The sequence below is a fragment of the Salmo trutta genome, chromosome 3 (assembly GCF_901001165.1).
Source record: "Salmo trutta chromosome 3, fSalTru1.1, whole genome shotgun sequence".
Lineage (NCBI taxonomy): Eukaryota > Metazoa > Chordata > Actinopteri > Salmoniformes > Salmonidae > Salmo > Salmo trutta.
Genome location: NC_042959.1, coordinates 63113697 through 63132928, shown reverse-complemented (window position 1 = coordinate 63132928; position 19232 = coordinate 63113697). Strand labels below are relative to the sequence as shown.

The 19232-nt window shown below is 40.7% G+C and overlaps 2 protein-coding genes and 1 long non-coding RNA gene across 4 annotated transcripts; 2 read left to right on the top strand and 1 right to left on the bottom strand.

The window, feature by feature from the left end:
• Positions 1-806: 806 nt before the first annotated feature.
• LOC115164480 (uncharacterized) lies at positions 807-9175 on the bottom strand. Its single transcript, XM_029717013.1, has 10 exons — positions 9087-9175; positions 5229-5321; positions 4931-4991; positions 4452-4823; positions 4303-4350; positions 4090-4128; positions 1917-2028; positions 1675-1749; positions 1454-1532; positions 807-1133 (listed from the first exon to the last, which is right to left on the bottom strand). Exons 2-10 carry the CDS (start codon positions 5307-5309, stop codon positions 1059-1061), a joined length of 942 nt encoding a protein of 313 aa, XP_029572873.1. The 5' UTR covers positions 5310-5321; positions 9087-9175; the 3' UTR covers positions 807-1058.
• On the top strand, positions 6818-8347 carry LOC115164612 (uncharacterized). The gene is made up of 3 exons (XR_003869956.1): positions 6818-7010; positions 7625-8041; positions 8196-8347. It is a non-coding gene; the product is annotated as an uncharacterized LOC115164612 (long non-coding RNA).
• LOC115164427 (TBC1 domain family member 15) lies at positions 8562-18775 on the top strand. 2 transcript variants are annotated; one of them, XM_029716885.1, is made up of 10 exons: positions 8562-9347; positions 11085-11270; positions 11502-11620; positions 12091-12194; positions 14245-14312; positions 14711-14857; positions 14976-15066; positions 16346-16539; positions 16894-17035; positions 17127-18775. In XM_029716885.1, the coding sequence occupies exons 1-10, from the start codon at positions 9050-9052 to the stop codon at positions 17287-17289; spliced, it is 1512 nt and encodes a 503-aa protein (XP_029572745.1). In that variant the 5' UTR covers positions 8562-9049; the 3' UTR covers positions 17290-18775. The 2 variants fall into 2 exon arrangements, with proteins under 2 accessions (XP_029572745.1, XP_029572754.1); XM_029716894.1 differs by having other exon boundaries at positions 8564-9347; positions 16346-16494.
• Positions 18776-19232: the final 457 nt, after the last annotated feature.

Genomic DNA, 19232 nt, shown 5'->3' with positions numbered 1-19232 from the left:
GTTATTTTCCCATTCATTTCATATTCCACAAACTTCAAAGAGTTTCCTTTCAAATGGTGTCAAGAATATGCATATCCTTGCTTCAGGTCAAGAGCTACAGGCAGTTAGATATGGGTATGTCATTATTGGTAAAAATTGAAAAAAAGGGTCTGATCCTTAAGGAGGTACCATATAACAGCAAAACATGAAACAGCAGTTTGAGCTCCATCACAGGTGACTGTGGAAGAGAGGAAATGTGTTAAAACAGATGCCGTGGAGATGAAATCCTAAAACCAAGGCAATTGGAACAGCTCTCATTCGTCAAACACAGAATACAATGTATGAGTTTGAACTGAAAAAATAAGAATGCAGAAGTACCTTTTCTGTGTTTCCTTAGTTCATGTCCAGTAATATGGCAGAGTTTCACCCACTCTTACCCTGAGACGTTGCATTTGAGTACCAAAATCAAGGCCTATATATGCATCCGACCCCTGAAGAAGAAACAATTAATGGCAGTTATTGTCTGCAAAGTTTCTTATCAGATACTGTTTGTTCACATATGCAACATAGAATACTTAAAACTCAACCAATCAAAACTCAAAAAATGTATTCACTTTGAGACGTGAATCTCATGTGTATGACTTCATTCACTCATGACTATCCAGAAAGCCTTAGTCAAAAGAAATGACCATTTCTAGCAGCCTTATGTTCCTGTCCAACTCAGCACAAACGTTGTGTTTAGTTGCGAATTCTTGTCAATATAGGACTGCGAGAGCTGTTTTTGTGTGAAATGTTTTGACATAGATTGAATCAAACAACCGGTAGCATATCATCTCAGTAAGTATGTTTATTTGAAAGACAGTCCTTTCAAAAATAGTTACATACTGAACTATGTATTTTACATATAACAAACAAACTGCACATATTGTCTAACCAAGTGAAAGTCAAAACAGGATGTGAGAAACGAGGGCTAACACTCTGTAAACTGCATTTTGACAAGATAACAATCAAGATAAAAAACACACACACACATTCAACAAGTATTATTAAGCAGTGATGAAATCTGAGATGCAGCTTCGTCACTGTTTTGCATGATCCACATTTGCATATACACTGTCCATTTGATCCATACTGTCCATCGGCTCGTTTGGACCCTGTAAAGAGAAATGGATAAATCAGGCAGGGAAGGTAGGAAAAGGTCTATCAAGAAGCTATGAGCACAACACTAAATGGCCAACATGGTAAACATATATAGTACCCACTGGCCACAGACGTCAACTCAACATCTATTTCACGTTGCTTCATTGTCATGTCATTTCAATGACGAGGAAACAACATTGAGTCAACCAGTGTGTGCCCAGTGGGTAAAGACCATTAGGTCCAAAGCTGATGACTTATCAACAGTCTACATGTACTATCATTATAAAGAGTACTGTCAGTTTAAAACAGATCTGCTCAGGGTGCTGTAATGTACCTGGACGTTGCCATAGACGGGCTCATCGATGACCCTTGGAGGAGGAACTTGGGTGTCATCTTTCTTTGTAGTTTTGACTCTGTGGAGATAGGGGAAGACAAGTAGTTCACTGACACTGTAGGTCAACTCAAAGAACATATTTTAGAGTAACACTCAGAAGAAAATCTGAAATATGTCAAACTAGCAATTTACTGAAGGATGTTTCATAGTTTTAAGCATACCTTTCAGGTTTGGCCATTGGAGTCATGGTGAAATTAGCATAATATCCAGACACTTGCTTAGTGACACACCTGGACCTAGAAAATCAAATCAGTTGTTATTATAGTGAATGTGAGAAAAATGTATTTAAAATGTATCTGCAATGACTAATAGAAGGCAGAGGACATCATGTTGCTATAGAAATTGATCAATGTCAGTCAAACTTGAGAGCATCCCTCTGGGAACACCCATCAACCAGACCCACCTTTTCTTGTACTTGAAGAACCAAACACTTCCCAATACAGCAACCAGTAAAACTACAACCACTGGGACCGTGATGGCAATATATATGGTCGTGGATAGCGCTTCCTTACACACTGTGAAAAACATTCTGATTAGGACTGAGGAATATTTATTCATTCCATTATTCATTTGAATTAATATTTTTTCACATTTTTGTCAACACTTTTATCCAGAGCAACTATGGTTAAGTGCCTTGCTCAAGGACACATCAACAGATTTCTCACAGCTCGAGGATTCGAACCACCAACCTTTTGGTTACCCACCCAACACTCTTAACTGCTAGACTAACTGCCTCCCAATGCAAAATCAAGAGACACTCTCTCAAAAGATTTGATTTGAAATGGATACAGTGCCTTCAGAAAGTATTCCCACCCCTTGACTTTTTCCACATTTTGTTGTGTTACAGCCTGCATTTTTGATTGATTAAATTGAGATTTTGTGTCACTGGCCTACACACAATAATATCAAAGGGGAATTATGTTTTTAGAAATGTTTGCAAATTAATAAAGAATGAAAATCTGAAATGTCTTGAGTCAATAAGTATTCAACCCCTTTGTTATGGCAAGCCTAAATAAGTTCAGGAGTAAAGATTTGCTTAACAAGTCACATGGACTCACTGTGTGCAATAATAGTATTTAACATGATATTTGAATGACTACCTTATCTCTGTACCCCACACATACAACTGTCTGTAAGGTCTCTCAGTCAAGCAGTACATTTCTAACAGATTCAACCACAAAGACCAGGGGTTTTCCAATGCCTTGCAAAGGGCACCTATTGGTAGATGGGTAAAAAGAAAGCAGACATTGAATATGCCTTTGAGCATGGTGAAGTTATTAATTACACTTTGGATGGTGTATCAATACACCCAGTCACTACAAAGATAAAGGGGTCCTTCTTAACTCTGTTGCCAGAGAGGAAGGAAACCGCTCAGTGATTTGAATTACATAATTTAATGGTTGTGATAGGAGAAAACTGAGGATGGATCAACAACACTGTAGTTACTCCACAATACTAAACTAAATTACAGAGTGAAAAGAAGGAAGCGTGTACCGAATAAAAATACTCCAAAGCATGCATCCTGTTAGCACTTTTTTTTTTTTAAGTACTTTATGTCCTGAATACAAAACATTATGTTTGGGGCAAATCTAACACAACACATCACCGAGTACCACTCTTCATAATTTCAAGCATGGTGGCTGCATCATGTTATGGGTATGCTTGTCATCGGCAAGGACTAGGGAGTTTTTTTTTTAGGATAAAAATAAACAGAATAGAGATAAGCGCAGGAAAAATCTTAGAGGAAAACCTGGTTCAGTCTGCTTCCCAACAGACACAGGAAGACAAATTCACCTTTCAGCAGGACAATAACCTAAAACACAAGGCAAAATATACTCTGGAGTTGCTTACTACGACGACATTGAATGTTCCTGTGTTGCCTAGTTACAGTTTTGAATTAAATTGGCTTGAAAATCTATGGCAAGACTTGAAAATGTCTGTCTAGCTATGATCAACAACCAGCTTGACTGAGCTTGAAGAATTAAAAAAATTATTATCTGCAAATATTGTACAATTCAAGAGTGCAAAGCTCTTAGAAACTTAGGAAGACACAGCTGTAATCACTGCCAAAGCTGATTCTAACATGTATTGACTCAGGGGTGTGAATACTTATGTAAAGATATTTCTGTATTTCATTTTCAATAACTTTGCATACATTTCTAAAAATATGTTTTCTCTTTCTCAGTATGGAGTATTGCATGTAGATCAGTGGAGGCTGCTGAGTGGAGGTCGGTTCATTATAATGGCTGCAACGGCGTAAATGGAATGGCATCAAACAAATAGAAACCATGTGTTTGATGTATTTGATATCATTCCATTAATTCCGCTTCAGTCATTACCATGAGCCTGTCCTCCCCAATGAAGGTGGCACCAACCTCCTGTGGTGTAGATAGATGAGAGAGAAACAAATATTTCATCCATTTTGAATTCAGGCTGTCACACAACAACATGTGTAATAAGTCAAGGGGTATGAATACTTTCTGAATGCAGTGAAGGCACTGTAGATATAGCATACATTTTAGTCCAAGACTAAGCTTAATGTGGGTCTGGGAAATTGGCCCTGAGAGTCTACTTACATTCTGTGGTGTCTAGTGGGACTGTAGTCGTGGAATCAACTGAGAAGGAGACAAAACAACTTCAGCCCACTTTTTAACTTTGACAAATACATTGTTATCGCTGTTATCAACTGTGCCAGGTTCACTGGTCATTTCTAAAGTAAACCAATATCTGATTCAGAGCAACAGTTAAAATTCTGTGTGTACGTGAAAATTCTAAGCTGAATACTTCACCCGTGTTTGACTTGTCCATTGGTATGATTGAAATAGTCCCGGAGGTTCCTGAATGGAAAAAATACAGTAGGGATTAGTTTCCTCCAAATCAAATTAATGACACACTTCACTGAACAAAAGCACTTTACATTGCATCCTCTACTGCTTACCAGATATGGAGACAAGTTGATTAATAAAACTGAAGTTGTTGGCTCCAGTGGCAATTCTCAAGTAGTAAAAGTCCCTCATGTCGCCTTCTTCAATTCCCTTGATGTTCAGGGAGCAGTTTCCCTTAGCGACATTTCCTGTCAGCTTGGTCCTGTTCTGAAAACTCTTGATGACGAATGTGTTGTTGGGGTGATAGAGGAATTCATTCTTGTCATTATCATTGATGTTAAGTTTAGTTGTTCCCAGGCGTTTCCAGTAGGCCTGGATAAGCTCTTTAGATGGGGACGGGGGATAGGTAACATTGCATAGAATGGTCACATCATCTCCCTTATTGGTAAAAACAACGTTCTGGTAATCAGCTTTCCAATCCACACCTGTGTTTGAATTAACAACAAAAGTATTAGGATTATTCAGTTTATGTTGTTTAGACATAGCATAAGAAAACACTGAGTGCATATTGACATAAAAACGAATCACATACCACTAGCGCCAGAGGCCTGAGACAAAATGAGCATCATCTCAATCCACATCAATGGGCTCATCTGGTCCAACAGAGAGATTTGAAAGTTAATTGTAACTAATGACGCACCAGATTCCTAATATTGTTTACATGTTGTGTTAAAGATGCCTGGTGTCAGATGGCGCTCCCATCATAATTGTGTCAACCAAATACAACATTACCACTGACCAACAAGCATAGCAGAGACTGTAAAGCATTGGGAAATAATGTTGGTTCAGCAACAACAAAATAAAAACTCAAATCTACGGAGGATACTCACTGTGTTGTGAAAAAAGGTGCCAAAGCAGGAGGCTACAGGTCCAAGGAAAACACCAGCAGTGATCATGGCACCGGCACACATCTTAAAAGCCAACTGGTTCCAGTAAAATGAGTGACAAGCAGTTATAACAAGAGTGGTGTCAAAAGTATTGCATGTATATTTCCTGTTACTTAACAACGATGTCGATTGAACAAAAAAAGGAATTAGAGGAAGTTTTGTGTAAATGTGTAAACTGAAGGTGACTGTTGGCTAATTACTTGAGACATAGCTAGCACATAACATTCTGAGAACCATATGTTTCTTAGAGCTTGGTGAGAGTGTGTTTGAATACAACCTTCCCACAACATTCTGGGAACGGTGCAGGATACCCAGATGGCACATTACGTTTTGAGAACCGTATGTTTCTTAGGTGGGAATTTCATTTCGTTTTCTACAGGTTTCCTCATGGTTCTATTAAAGTCATGTTCTCTGAACTTTCAGAGAATGTTAAGAAACAACGTTCTTCTGTGGGAATTTCAGTACTTCAACATAATGTTTTCTGCAGGTATTCCTCATGGTTCTATTTAACGTCATGTTCTCTGAACATTAAGAAAACTTTCCATAAAAACCACAATACATTTTTTTTTAATTTAAAAACATTCCGTTCTCAGCATCAACAAAACTCTCTCTATCGACACCTAATCTTAATGAGCGCTAGTTTCCTTTGAAATTGGGCCTGTTTGTACATCTTGGTGGCGCAGTGGACTAATTCCATGAATAGAAAACAGAAGATCATAGGTTCGAATCTCACCGATGCCTTGCCATAACAATACAAATGCCTAAACAAATTAATTTCCATGTTCTCAGAATGTTATTTAATTACCTTCAAATAGCCTATCATTTTTGTTCTCAAAATGTTAATAAAACCTCCCAGGAAAACTTTCAGGGTTCCATAATGAAACGTTCTCAGAACCCTGTACCCTAAAAATGAACATTCCCAGAACAGGCTGAATTTTTGCTTCCGTTATCAGAACATTTAAAAAACAAAGTCACCAGTCAGGAGACGTGTGGCTTTGTTCCCAGAACCAATGGGTAACTAAAAGTGTACATTCCCACAACTTTCAAGGAACCAAATGTGCTGAGGAGTCTTTCTCTCTCAATCTATCAGTAAGGGAGATATGAGAAAGAGAGATATGACACAGGGTATACAGTGTTGAACTGTAAACACAATCATCTCTAACCTGTGGTTGCTGAAGATATTTTGTCATGCTGAAACTCTCAGAGTCATGAGGCTTCCATTGCACACAAGGTAGAGCTCTGTTAGCTAGGTACATGGTGTTCTACTAGAGAGGGGCTGCCACGGGGTGGGGATTGTGGGGTAGTGAGTATGAATGTAACTGACGCATGATCAGGAACGCAGAAAAAAAATCTCATATAATCTCTCTGCCTTTCTCGATCTCTCTGTCCCTCACACCTCTCTGTCTTTCCCTCACCGCTTTATCGCTCACCCCCCTCTTTCTTTCGCTTACCCCTCTCTGGAACTTTTAAAGTAGGAAAACAAAACCACTTTTATATTGTTTAGGCCTTTGCAAGGTCAATGATTTAAACATACACATGAAGTATTTCTGATATCCACATCCAATCGACATATGCTCACACAAACCTACATTGGAAACCACAGTGGGTTTGACTCATATCTATATTTCTTTAAACCTCAGAGTGTAGGTAGAGCATCAGGAAATGAACTTAAGGAAGTAAAGTTGGTTATTGTAATTGTTTTGCGGTACTATTTGGGGGCATAAGGTAAGACTTTAATGACATTTAGTACATTTCTTCTCTGAATCTCTTATCTGGATGAAATTCTTCCACTATTAAACCCACAAAATCTGACTTTTAGTATCATACAACATGCAAATTTTTTGGCTCTTGTTGACATAAAGAATGACTACCTTTCACATTGTCCTAATGGTGATCATCCTTCTCAAAGGTAATGGTTTTATCTTGTTTGGGTTTTAATTTAGTTTTGCGCAGTTCACAGACACAAACCTCAATGTTGACTATAGGAGAGATCTAAACAGGTGCATCTAGTTTCACTCTTTTGTCATGATGGCAAAGAAAGTCATCCTCTTGACAGGAATCTAGTTATTTATAAAATGGGTGGATCAAGCCCTGAGTGCTGACTGGCTGACAGCTGTGGTATATCAGACCGTATACCACAGGTAAGATAAAACATGTATTTTTACTGCTCTAATTACATTGGTAACCAGTTTATAATAGCAATAACGCGTTGCGTCGTGCATAAGAACAGCCCTTAGCCGTGGCATATTGGCCATATACCACACCCCCTTGGTCCTTATTGCTTAATTATACCATAACGAGAACATTTGTCACAAGTATTTGTCTATTCTGTTGTCCAGTCCCTCATCAAGCTTTCTGTCGTGTATGGGTGGACCAGGACCCTGTGGTGACCGGCACACTGGTCCAGAAAGTCTCCATGGGATGCCGTGTCCTGTTGGACAGCGGAGAGCTGATCACTGGCTGCAGGGCAGAATGGTACATCAACACGGCCACACATGGCCAGAGGAAGGTGTGGAGGGAGATGGGTGACTTGCCCCGATTCAAGGGGAGGTTTCAGAAAACCTACGACCTGAACACAACAGATACAAGCATCCTGATGACCTGGTTAGAGCTGAATGACATAGGCTATTAGTTCTGCACTCTGCAGTGCTACGTCAATGGGAAGGACAAGCAGTACCATGGCAATGGGACAAGACTCCTCCTCAGCGAGGCTAAGCCTACACCTTATGGGTTAATATTTACCTCAGTTATCCCAGGTAACACAACAACATTTTTCACATATTAGGCCAAAAAATATCACATTTATTCCCTTACTATTGTATTGCTCAAAAATGTATCAAGTTATCATACAGATGATGTTGTCCTTCCCTTTGTAGTTAATGTTTTCACAATTATTATTATTTTTTTAAGGTGCAGAAGAGGAGAATACTTCAGAGATGCAACTATTTTCTTTTTATGCTTTTCTGTTAGTGAAGCTGTTGGTCATCATAGTGCTTGGAGGCCTCACAATCAGTTCTTAAAGATGTCATTTGGAGGATTTAATAAAGGTTAAAAAAAAAAAATGTTAAGTAGTTATTCAATTCATTAATGGAAAAAGGCCCAACATATTTTATGGTCATTTGTTTGTACTTTTAGTATTGCACTGAATCTGCATTTCACAGACCACTTCCATTCATAGTGTGGGAGGAAATGTAAAGATTTAGGTTTTGGTGTAGCATGATAAAAGAGCAGTTTAGACTAGTTAGCTGTAAGCCTTGTCCATCATAAGAAGCCACGAATATGAATGAAGGCGTTTCACTTTCAAACGCTTATGCCAGATTGACCACGTGTAGCCTAGCCTTATACAGTAGAAATAGTTGTCTCGTAAAAAACCCTAGGTGGTGTTAAAATGCTCCTGTAGCCGAAGAATTGCGGCTTTCAACCCGACATTAAAACCCGAATGTAAGCCTCACACACACACTAAACAGTAAGGTTCAGTCATATGACTGACTCACAGGAAGAACTTTGGTCGTGAGGTTTAAAGTGGGCAGAGCATAGAAGTCTCACACAACATGGATTCCTGCCTGAACTGGGAAATGTCCTAACTCCTGTGTATTGAAGGATATTCCATTTCAAGTCGGAGCGCAGCATAAACATAAAATTGAAAGGAAGTTTATTTTATTTTTTACATTTTACAACAAACAAATGTAGCGGGCACTCAACCCGTTTTCACGAGGAGGGATGTTTGTATTTTACACTTCGTGTCATTAGTGAGAATATACATCATGGACACTCTACAGGAGAACGGGCTACCGCACTCACCTGCACTCGATATTCCCGGTCGTGAAAGTACCGCCAAAGAACTCGGAGTACATGGGGCTCCCCTTAAAACAAAGGGAAAGCATGGGACAACGAAAAGAAGTTCACCTGTCAATAATGTCACGGCGGAGTTTGGGAACCAACAGAAAGTATCATTGGTAAACGCACCTGCTCTACCCACGACACCTCTCGAGTTACCTGGCGTTATGGATGCAGAGGGGAGAGTGGACGAGTCCAGGCTGCGGATGCACATTTTCAACAATGGTAAGGATGGGATACGATATCCTAAAGAGAAATTGATGGGCATGAATCACTGCCAATTCATAATTCAACATATTAATTGATTGAAAATGATTTAATATTCAAACATTATGGGCCAGTAAGCTGGAGCCTATCACAAAGTTTAAATTAAGTAAAGTTAAGTTGTTTCCCAGTGCTGGGTTTCCCAGATTTGGTATTACTCAATCAATATCTACAAGTCAAGAGGAAGTCAAGTGATGTTTGCCTGAGGAGCTAGCTGACTGCACTACAGTTCAACCATTCTCTAGAAAGCCATGTAATCAAACCTCACTGAGACCCCTCAAGCAAAGACTTTTAGAAACAGACAATGGTTTGGTTTTACAGTTACCAGCCAAGACCTTTGGTGTGATCTGACATATTATTTTCAGAGGGAGGAAAAATCATGATTCACATGAAATCCATCAGTCATGGTTTGTGGGTAGGACATCAACAGTCCACACACATCTGCTCCTGAGGGAAAACAAGAGGGGAGTGTATGAATGGGTGAATAGCTGGGGACTGTATACTTTCTAGCTTCTATCTGCATCAATGCTCCATAAGTAAGTTGCAGTCACCGGTACACTCAGGGCCTTCACTCACATGTTTTCAAGGTGAAATGGACCCTAACATCAGATCTAGGATCAGATTATCCAACTACCAATCATAATCTTAACCATTTAGGGATGACAAAATATCTGACCATGTATCAGTGGTTAGGGGAAACTGCTACAGTATATGACCAAGATGTAGGACTCCGGGTGTATAGTGTTGACTGTAAACACTGCCCCCCCCCCCCTGACTTTAGTTCCTGGGAATCCCTAGGGCTTCATCATGCTGAAAAGCTCAGAGAGAGTCATGAGTCTTCCATTGCACGCAAGGTAGTGCTCTGTGAGCTAGGTACATGGTATACTGCTACAGAGGGGTTACTACTGTGACTGTGTTTATCAAAAAACTTAACATGGAACCCCCCCACCCATTTTCATTGATGCACATTCCTTCTCTCCTCTGGCGTGACATCTTTAGCTGAAATGACTATGGTGCAAAAACATTATATAATGATCCCTGTCAGAGCTCTAAGAAGCGGGCTAAAGGTCTCCATGCTGGGGATCAAGACTTGTTTTGCACACTAAACATTATAAGCCACTCATTCCTTGAGAAGCCTAGTTTGTCTAGGGATAAATTAGCTAGAAGGAATAAATTAGCCACTTTTATCTACCGAGTTGCGCAGCGGTCTAAGGCACTACATCTCAGTTCTAGAGGCATCACTACAGACCCTGGTTCGATTACAGGCTGTATCACAACCGGCCGTGTTTGGGAGTCCCATAGGGCGGCGCACAATTGGCCCAGCGTCGTTAGGATTTGGCCAGGGTAGGCCGTCATTGTAAATAAGAATTATTTATTAACTGACTTACCTAGCTAAATATATATATTTTTTAATATCTAGTCAGAGGCCAATTGATCCAATAGCTTATCTTTTATATTTTAGGTCTAGTCTTCACACTCCTGTAAAATTATGCAGAAGTCCTTGTCTCACCATTATAACCTGGGTCGACTCTGTTGAAAAGCTAGAGACCTACCAGTCCAGAACACCAAGTGGACATGTCATTGCATCTCTCACCTATCCCGTTGTTTCCCATCAGTGAGGAGTGAGGAAATGGAATACACAGGAGGAAAGAAGCCATTGTAAAGTATCTGGACTCAACCTGTGCTGTATGTGTCTAGGTGGTGTGTCCCCTTCGGGGCGTGGCCAGGTGTGGCGTTTCCTGTTCGGGATGTACCCCTGCAGCTCCACCTCTCTGGAGCGCCCCCTACTGCAGGAGCAGCTCAACGTCCGCTACCACTCCATGAAGAGGAAGTGGCAGCAGCTTTTTCCTTCTGCCATCCGACTGCGTATAAATGGCACCGATGGTAGGGCCCGGATGTAGATCAACTTATTATTTCTCTCTCGCTCTCGCTCTCTCTCTCTCTCGCTATCTATTGTTGTTCAGCACCTTATTCTAGACTTGTCAACTTTATGCTGGAATCTATGAGCTCAACCAATTTTGTAAATTCTCCCTGGTTTCCTTCTGTGAATTTGCTTCCTTCACTCTCGCTCACCTGCCTCCCATTCTCTTCCTCCCTCCCTGTGTGTGTTTCTAGCTGAGTTGGTGGCAGCAGTGCGGTACTTCGATGTGAGGCAGGACAGGGTCCAGCTGCAGGCTCAGAACCAGAGTGACGAGGTCAAGGAGAGGCTGTCCTTCCTGGAGCTACAGGCCCAGGTAAACCACCAGCCTCAGAAAGTACACACAAAACCCTCTGAAGAGTACATGGTTTAACTACTTCTCCCTCTTTGCATTTTTGAGTGTAAGAAATCAAAATTACCATACACCTTCCTTATTGACCATTCAGCTATTCAACAGAAGTGCTATGCGTTGAAAATGTACTAAGGTAATTTAGCTTGGGGCTGTTTGAAATGTTGTCAGTTTATATTGCACCAGGATATGGGTGTTAGGCTACAAACTGTGTGTTTAGTCATGGACATGTCAATATAATCCACTCTCATTGTATTACTGAATATTATATATATTATTATATTTTACAATCTCTTAACAGCTGGTCGCGCTCTCAGAGGTTGACATGTCTTGTTACAGACCTTTACAGTCTACAGTATGTTATAGACTGAAGTCTGAGATGATGACATAATCCATCTGACCACTAATATCTTTGTTTCTCTGATCCCTGAACCCAGGTGTTGTTTGAGCGGGTGACCTTTGATCTGGAGGAGCTCCAAGAGGCCATCCGAATCATCGACAAGGACGTGCCTCGGACAGACAGAGACCTACCCTACTACTCGTGAGTGGCTTTAGTTCATTATCAACTTCAGTCTCTGTACATTGAGACAGGGGGCCAATGAAATTAGCTCACAGATGAATACTCAATACTTTGTGGTGATCAAATAGTAAGTCGGTAGCCAGAGTCTACGCCCCCTCGTTGGATATTGGTCACCAGTAGGGATTCTTCTATGAAGTGCTTGTTGTCATTCAACGACAGATGACTCATCCTCATGCACATTTTTTCACTTGGGAAATACTGAACCAAACATTCTAGTCAGATGCAAAATTGCACGATTAAGATCTCCTCTGGAAATCCTCAAAATTAATGACAGATTTCTTGAGTTATCTTAAATTAATCCTGACTTTTTTGAGGAAGTGTAATCTGGCTACGGCATCTCAAAATGGACAAACGGTACTCTTGCCACTATTTTTTTCTTTCTTGTTTTTCAAGCAAAGGTTTTTTATTGGAGTAAGCGATCACATTAGTTTGGTTAGCTGAGCTCGGCTAGGTGCCAGGCGAACTAAAGCATGCTGATGCCTTTACAAGGAACATTACTCAACACTTAACAGAAACAGGAAGCTTAACAGGATTTATGTTTAAACTCCTCTGGCAGGCTGTCAGCTACAAACAGTTCAACACTTAAATCAACAGGGCATATTGGAGTAGGGCCTTCAGTGTTCGTTCTCTGTCAACATGTGTAAGCAGTGACACACTGACTACCTGTTGGTTTTAGGATAAGAAGGCTGTGTCGTTACAACGTTAAAGGTTTTTAGCTCGACATTACAACCCATATAAAGCCAGTAGGCTACATGTAGCTGCTCATATTAAGGATCAGTCTTTTTGTGTGAGGTATTTGTGTGAGGTATCAGTGTATTTGATCTGATTTGTTTTAACGAGGGTTGCAAAACTACTGGTAATTTACCAAAGTTATCAGATTTTGTCCAAGTAATTTGGGTAATTAACTGTTAATTTATCTATGGTACCTTAAAAAAAAAAGATTCATATAAAATAGTGATATTTTCTTAATCTTTGCATCTGTGTCCATATTGTCCATTAGTTTCTAGTGCAGCGTTTCCCAAACTAAGGGTTGCGACTGAAAGAAAAAATGAATAATTGCGCTTGGTTCATAGAACCGGGGTTCTGTCAGTAACCTCCAGTAGCCGCTAGATACGGTTGTAATAAACAGAGCAGTTTCTGTTTTCTTCCTACAAATGTGTCTCAACATTTTTTACGGTTTAAGCTACAAAATATTATGACCCCTTCACTGAAAGATAAGGAATACGTATGTGTCTTCTGTTTCCCTCAAGCTGCGCAGGACTCATTAGAACAGAGTGGACAAGACCAGGCTCTAAATCAGACTGGGGGGAAAAGAATATCATCAATGATCTTTTCAACACAGAATATCATGCTAAATTATTGCCTGATGATCTTCTGAACTTCCCAATACCTTTCTGATGCATTTCAGTCACCTCAAACCATACTTCCTTTAGATTGAAGTACTGTCAAACTGATTTGTAAAAGACTGCCATAGACCCAATTAAAAAAGTAAACATTGGCCTTTGATTACATCACTGTTTTTACATGGTTGGGTTGCAACAACAACAAAAAGTTCTGGAAACCCTGTTCTAGTGGATAGACCACATGGTTCAGGAGAAAATGGCCTACATAATGGAAAAAAAGCATATTAAATAGAATGACATTGTTTGCAATTACCTCTGCAACTCTTCCAACTCTTTACTTTTTCACAACTGCCACCAGTTCGGCCCCAAAACATTTACAACAAAGACATATTGACATACCTGTAGTAAAATAAATAGAAAGGATATTCCATGCTGAAACCCTCATATTAAATACTAACTGTATTCATAAATTAATGGGTTTTATTAAGGATTATTTTTAACAGCTTTGTCACATTTAAAACATCTTATTTTATTTTATCTGTTACATGTTATGAAAATGACCTAAAGTCCTAGAAAGTGTCTAATATTCTAGTAGTGTACTGGTAAAGTTACCGGTAACATTTTCTCCCTTTGCAACACTAGTGTTTTTGGTTTGTTTGCTTTTACAGGGGTGAAGGCTTGGGCAATCTGCTGGTGTTGAGGGATATTCTGATCACATATGCTGCTTTTCACCCAGGTAATCTCTCTTTCTCTCTCCTATTGTCTCTTTCTCTTCTGTCTCTTTTTCTTTCTTTTCTCACTCTCTCTGTTTCTCTTTGATCCTGGCTATCTCAGTTTGTAGTGCTGTAAATACTGTATACTGGTCATGAGCCGGTTGTCACCCAACCACTGAAAGGAAGTTTTGTTAGAGAGCCCTCTAGTGGATAAATATATGTTGGCGGAGTAACATGTCACACAATCCTAACTTAACAAATGTGTGTGTACGTTTTCACGGCTATCTGCCATGGAAGTAAATGCATAACTTACGAGAAATGTACACTCATATTTCATGTTCAGATTATCCCCTTAGTCTTAGTAGGAAGCTAAAGTAACTGTATTTACTTACTTTCTTCATGCTATTGTGCTGGGGGTCAGAGGTGAGCTATGCCCAGGGGATGAATGACCTTTGTAGCCGATTCCTGGAGGTCCTGGACTCTGAGGTGGACACCTACTGGAGCTTCTCCTGCTACATGGAGAAGTTTTCCAAGGACTTCCGCGCCGACGGCCTGCACAGGAAGATAGGTTTGTTAGTTTTAATTATGTTTTTTATTTATTTATCTGTCTCCTCTGTACATGTGTAATAATATGGTAGACTTGATAATAAGGTAATGTTATTAACGTTTTGATTGTTGTCACTCAGAGCTGGAGGCAGCACTGCTGAAGGAGTTGGATCCTCAGCTCCACACCCACCTGATCACAGATAGCATGGAGAGTTTCACCTTCTGTCACAGGTACACAACACACACGCATATACTGCATCTGTATGTGTTTGCAGTACATACTTTTTCCACATACCATGTAGTGTATGTGGACACTTGCTAGTTGAACATCTTATTCTAAAATCATGAGCATTAATATGGAGTTGGTCCCCCCTTTGCTGCTATAACAGCCTCACCTTTTCTGGGAAGGCTTTCCACTAGATGTTGGAACATTGCTGCTGGGCCTTGCTTCCATTCAGCCACATGAACATTAGTGAGGTCGAGCACTGATGTTGGGCGATTAGGCCTGGCTCGCAGTTGGCATTCCAATTCATCCCAAAGGTGTTCGATGGGGTTGAGGTCGGGGCTCTGTGCAGGCCAGTCAAGTTCTTCCACACCGATCTCGACAAACCATTTCTGAATGGACCTCGCTTTGTGCACAGGGGCATTGTCATGCTGAAACATGAAAGGGCCTCCTCCAAACTGTTGCCACAAAGTTGAAAGCACAAAATCATCTAGGATGTCATTGTATGCTGGAGTGTTAAGATTTCCCTTCATTGGAACTAAGGGGCCTAGACCATTATGGCTCCTCCACCAAACTTTACAGTTGGCGCTGTGCATTGGGGCAAGTAGCATTCTCCTGGCATCTGCCAAACCCAGATTCTTTTGTCAGACTGCCAGATGGTGAAGCGTGATTCATCACTCCAGAGAACGCGTTTCCACTGCGCCAAAGTCCAATGGCGGCGAGCTTCACACCACTGCAGCCGGCGCTTGGCATTGCGCATGGTGATCTTGGACTTGTGTGCAGCTGCTCGGCCATGGAAACCCATTTCATAAAGCTCCCAAATAAAATGTATTGTGGTGACATTTCTTTCAGAGGCAGTTTGGAACTCAGAAGTGAGAGCTGCAACCGAGGACAGACAATTTTTACGCGCTTCAGCACTCGGCGGTCCCGTTCTGTGAGCTTGTGTGGCCTACCACTTCGCGGCAGAGCCGTTGTTGCTGCTAGACGTTTCCACTTCACAATAACAGCATTTACAGTTGACCGGGGAAGCTCTAGCAGGGCAGAAATTTGATGAACTGACTTGTTGGAAAGGTGGCATCCTATGACGGTGCCACGTTGAAAGTCCAATGAGCTCTTAAGTACGGGCCATTCTATTGCCAATATTTGTCTATGGAGATTACATGACTGTGCTCGATTTTATACACCTGTCAGCAACAGGTGTGGCTGAAATGGCAGAATCCACTAATTTGAAGGGGTGTATTTGCATGAAATGTGTATACTTACATTTATGTGTGTCCCCTCTCCCAGATGGCTGCTGCTGGGTTTCCAAAGGGAGTTTGAGCACTGTGACGCCCTGCGTCTCTTTGAGATCCTGAGCTGTGACCACCTGGAGCTCATCTCCCAGCAGGTGGACCGCGCCCGCTACCAGGAGAGGATCGCCCGCAGGCACAGTATAGGTGAGACAGTAGTCTCCTGTGGCCATCCTTCCAAGTCCCAGGCTAGTGAGTCAGTGACATGTCACATGTGTGACAGTACATAAGAAACACCGCACAGCATGGTTCCAAATACACAATATATTGTGAAGTGGAAATGTCTAGGAGCAACAACGGCTCAGCCGCGAATTGGTAGATGACACAAAAGCTCACAGAACAGGACCACCGAGTGCTGATTTTGGAATGAGATGTTCGACGAGCTGGTGTCCACATGCTTTTGGTCATGTAGTGTATATGTCCATACAATTGGTAATATGAATTTACAGAAGCCGTTTTGGTCCTTCTGTATTTGCTTATAACAATGGTTTGTTGTCCTTCTTGTGATGTGTTTGTGTTGTAACGAATGTTCTGGGATGGTTCCAGAGGATAAACCAGTGTCTGAGGCACAGGCCGTCAACACAGAATTCACCTTTGAACTCTTCATCTGTGCCACCATATTATTGGACAACAGAGATGCCCTGCTGAGGTGTAGGAATGATGTGCAGCTCATCCAGTTCACCAACAGGTAGGGGTGTGTGTGTGTCCATCATCTGAAATATTCGCCTTGTCATTACAAAGCAATACAACCAGACTCATCAGCCTTTCTCTCTGTGCAGTTTGCAGGGCACTCTGGACCTGAACCTCACCCTGAAGAAAGCAGAGGAGCATTTCTACAACTACTGTAAGCGCTCTGCTTGGGACTATATGAATGGCCGCTGCACAACAAGTAAAAACAAGGAGGGACACTTCTTGTTCCAGCTCCGCAGCTTCTTCTCCTGAACCCAGATCAGTCCTTAACTTAACCTCTTGAACATTCAGCTACAACCTGTAGTAACTGTTGGGTGGACTCAAAACAAGGGACCTATTTCCTAAGAGACATGTCTTGTCCACTAACGTTGAAGCATTCATATTTCTGTGGGATCTACCTTGAGTGAGTGATGCTGCTTATTTACCAACAATTCTATCAATTTGGACTCTCTTTGTTGTTGTATCTGATTATGCTAATTTCTATCTATTTAAAACATCTATTTATTATTTAGAAAGGTGTCAATGAGCGGGTAGAAAAGTGTGCAACGCTGAATTAGTTACATACGTTCACCGGGAGTTTGGCCTACTTGATTTCTATGTTTTTCTTGGTGAGTTTAGAAGAAAGCCCTGTTTCCAAAATGATATAATAATTAGGACTATGATGTGGCCAAAAGGTGTTCTCACCCTTGATCTGAGATTCAACTATATAATATGTGATACTACTGGAAGAAAACAAGTCTTGGAACTGCATCAAGACCACTGAAAAATTGCATGTAGCAACAGTTTGCATGTGTTGTGACTCCCTAGTATTGGTAAGCATAGAAATAGAATTACGGGGATGCCTGTTCTAGTTAGTCTATTTGTAAAGGTATAAAATAGGACGCCAGCTGACCTATGTGTCATGGACCTGTGTGACAGGAGAAGCTGTTCATTGGTTCAGTTCTGAGAAAGAGCCGGGAGGTGGGGTCAGGTTTGATAAGTTCTACAAGAGCCCTCAGCCCTGGCTGTATTTTAAGACCATACTTGTGTGTCACCTCTCCTGAAATAGCTCAGAGTATGGACAGGACATCCCTCTGGAAATCCCTAAACATTGACGAGTAGCACGTTTAGCATTCTGCCACATTGCCAATACAGTGGCATACTGCAGTTTTATAGCTAGTCCCAATCTATTCTACACATTTTGCCATGAGGCTGAGAGAATTTAGCATTTTTAAAGCTAATTTCCTGTAATTTAAAATTTATTTTGATCTGTTTGGGGGGTTGTTGTAGGCCCCCAGAACCCTTCTAGACAGTGTGCCAATACTGTCTGGAATACTAAAATAAATATGCATGCCTGTCACAATCTTGCTTAGTGAAAGTTTGATATCATGTGTGTGGGTTAGTTTGTTGGTGATTAAATATTGTGATTTATTTATTCTGTTTTATTCTGATCCAGCAAATTGCCATTGAAGGAGATGTCACTTTCAGGTGTCCAGTGCTTTTAGGCAGATAGGAGTGAACATGTAATTCCGAGTATAATTGGGTTTGGAGCAATAAATTAAAAAAAATTTACAAACGAAGGCCACCAGTGAGGAAGAGGATTATTTCCAGATGTATAGCTGCTTGACATTTCAGTTCCTCGCCCTGCAAGTTAGAGAGTGAAGAATAGGTTTCCGCATGTTGGAGGGACAGGCTTGTCATTGTATGCATGGACTGTTATTGTATAAGGGTTAAATGTAATAAACTGTGGGACATTAAAGGCGTGTGAATCTTTTCTTCATTTAACCTTTTTAGAATAGCCTTTGTGTGACCTACTTGACGTAAGCCCTTGGTGAATGCTTTCATGGTTAGTGTAGTATTTTCATGGAGCATGCTATGAAAGGTTGTTATTCCAAAATACTTTCAATTCATTACATCATGTAATTTACTGTACAAACTAGAATGTGCTTTGCTGCTTGCTGTCCTGCTTTTCTAATGAATGTGAATCCACAGCCCGGCTGCTGGTAGGAGATATCTGTAGTCTTCTCACAGTGCTTATCTCACTGAACAGCCCCCAGACCATGTGAATCAAATTAAACATGCCCTGAGAAAACCTCTTTACTCTGTGAACAGGACAAACTTTTTTCACATTTTTTTTATAGAACAGGAATTAAGATAAAGTGTAGAGAGAAAATACAATAGTCTTTTCTAATTTCAATTTTTATTCACTGAAAACG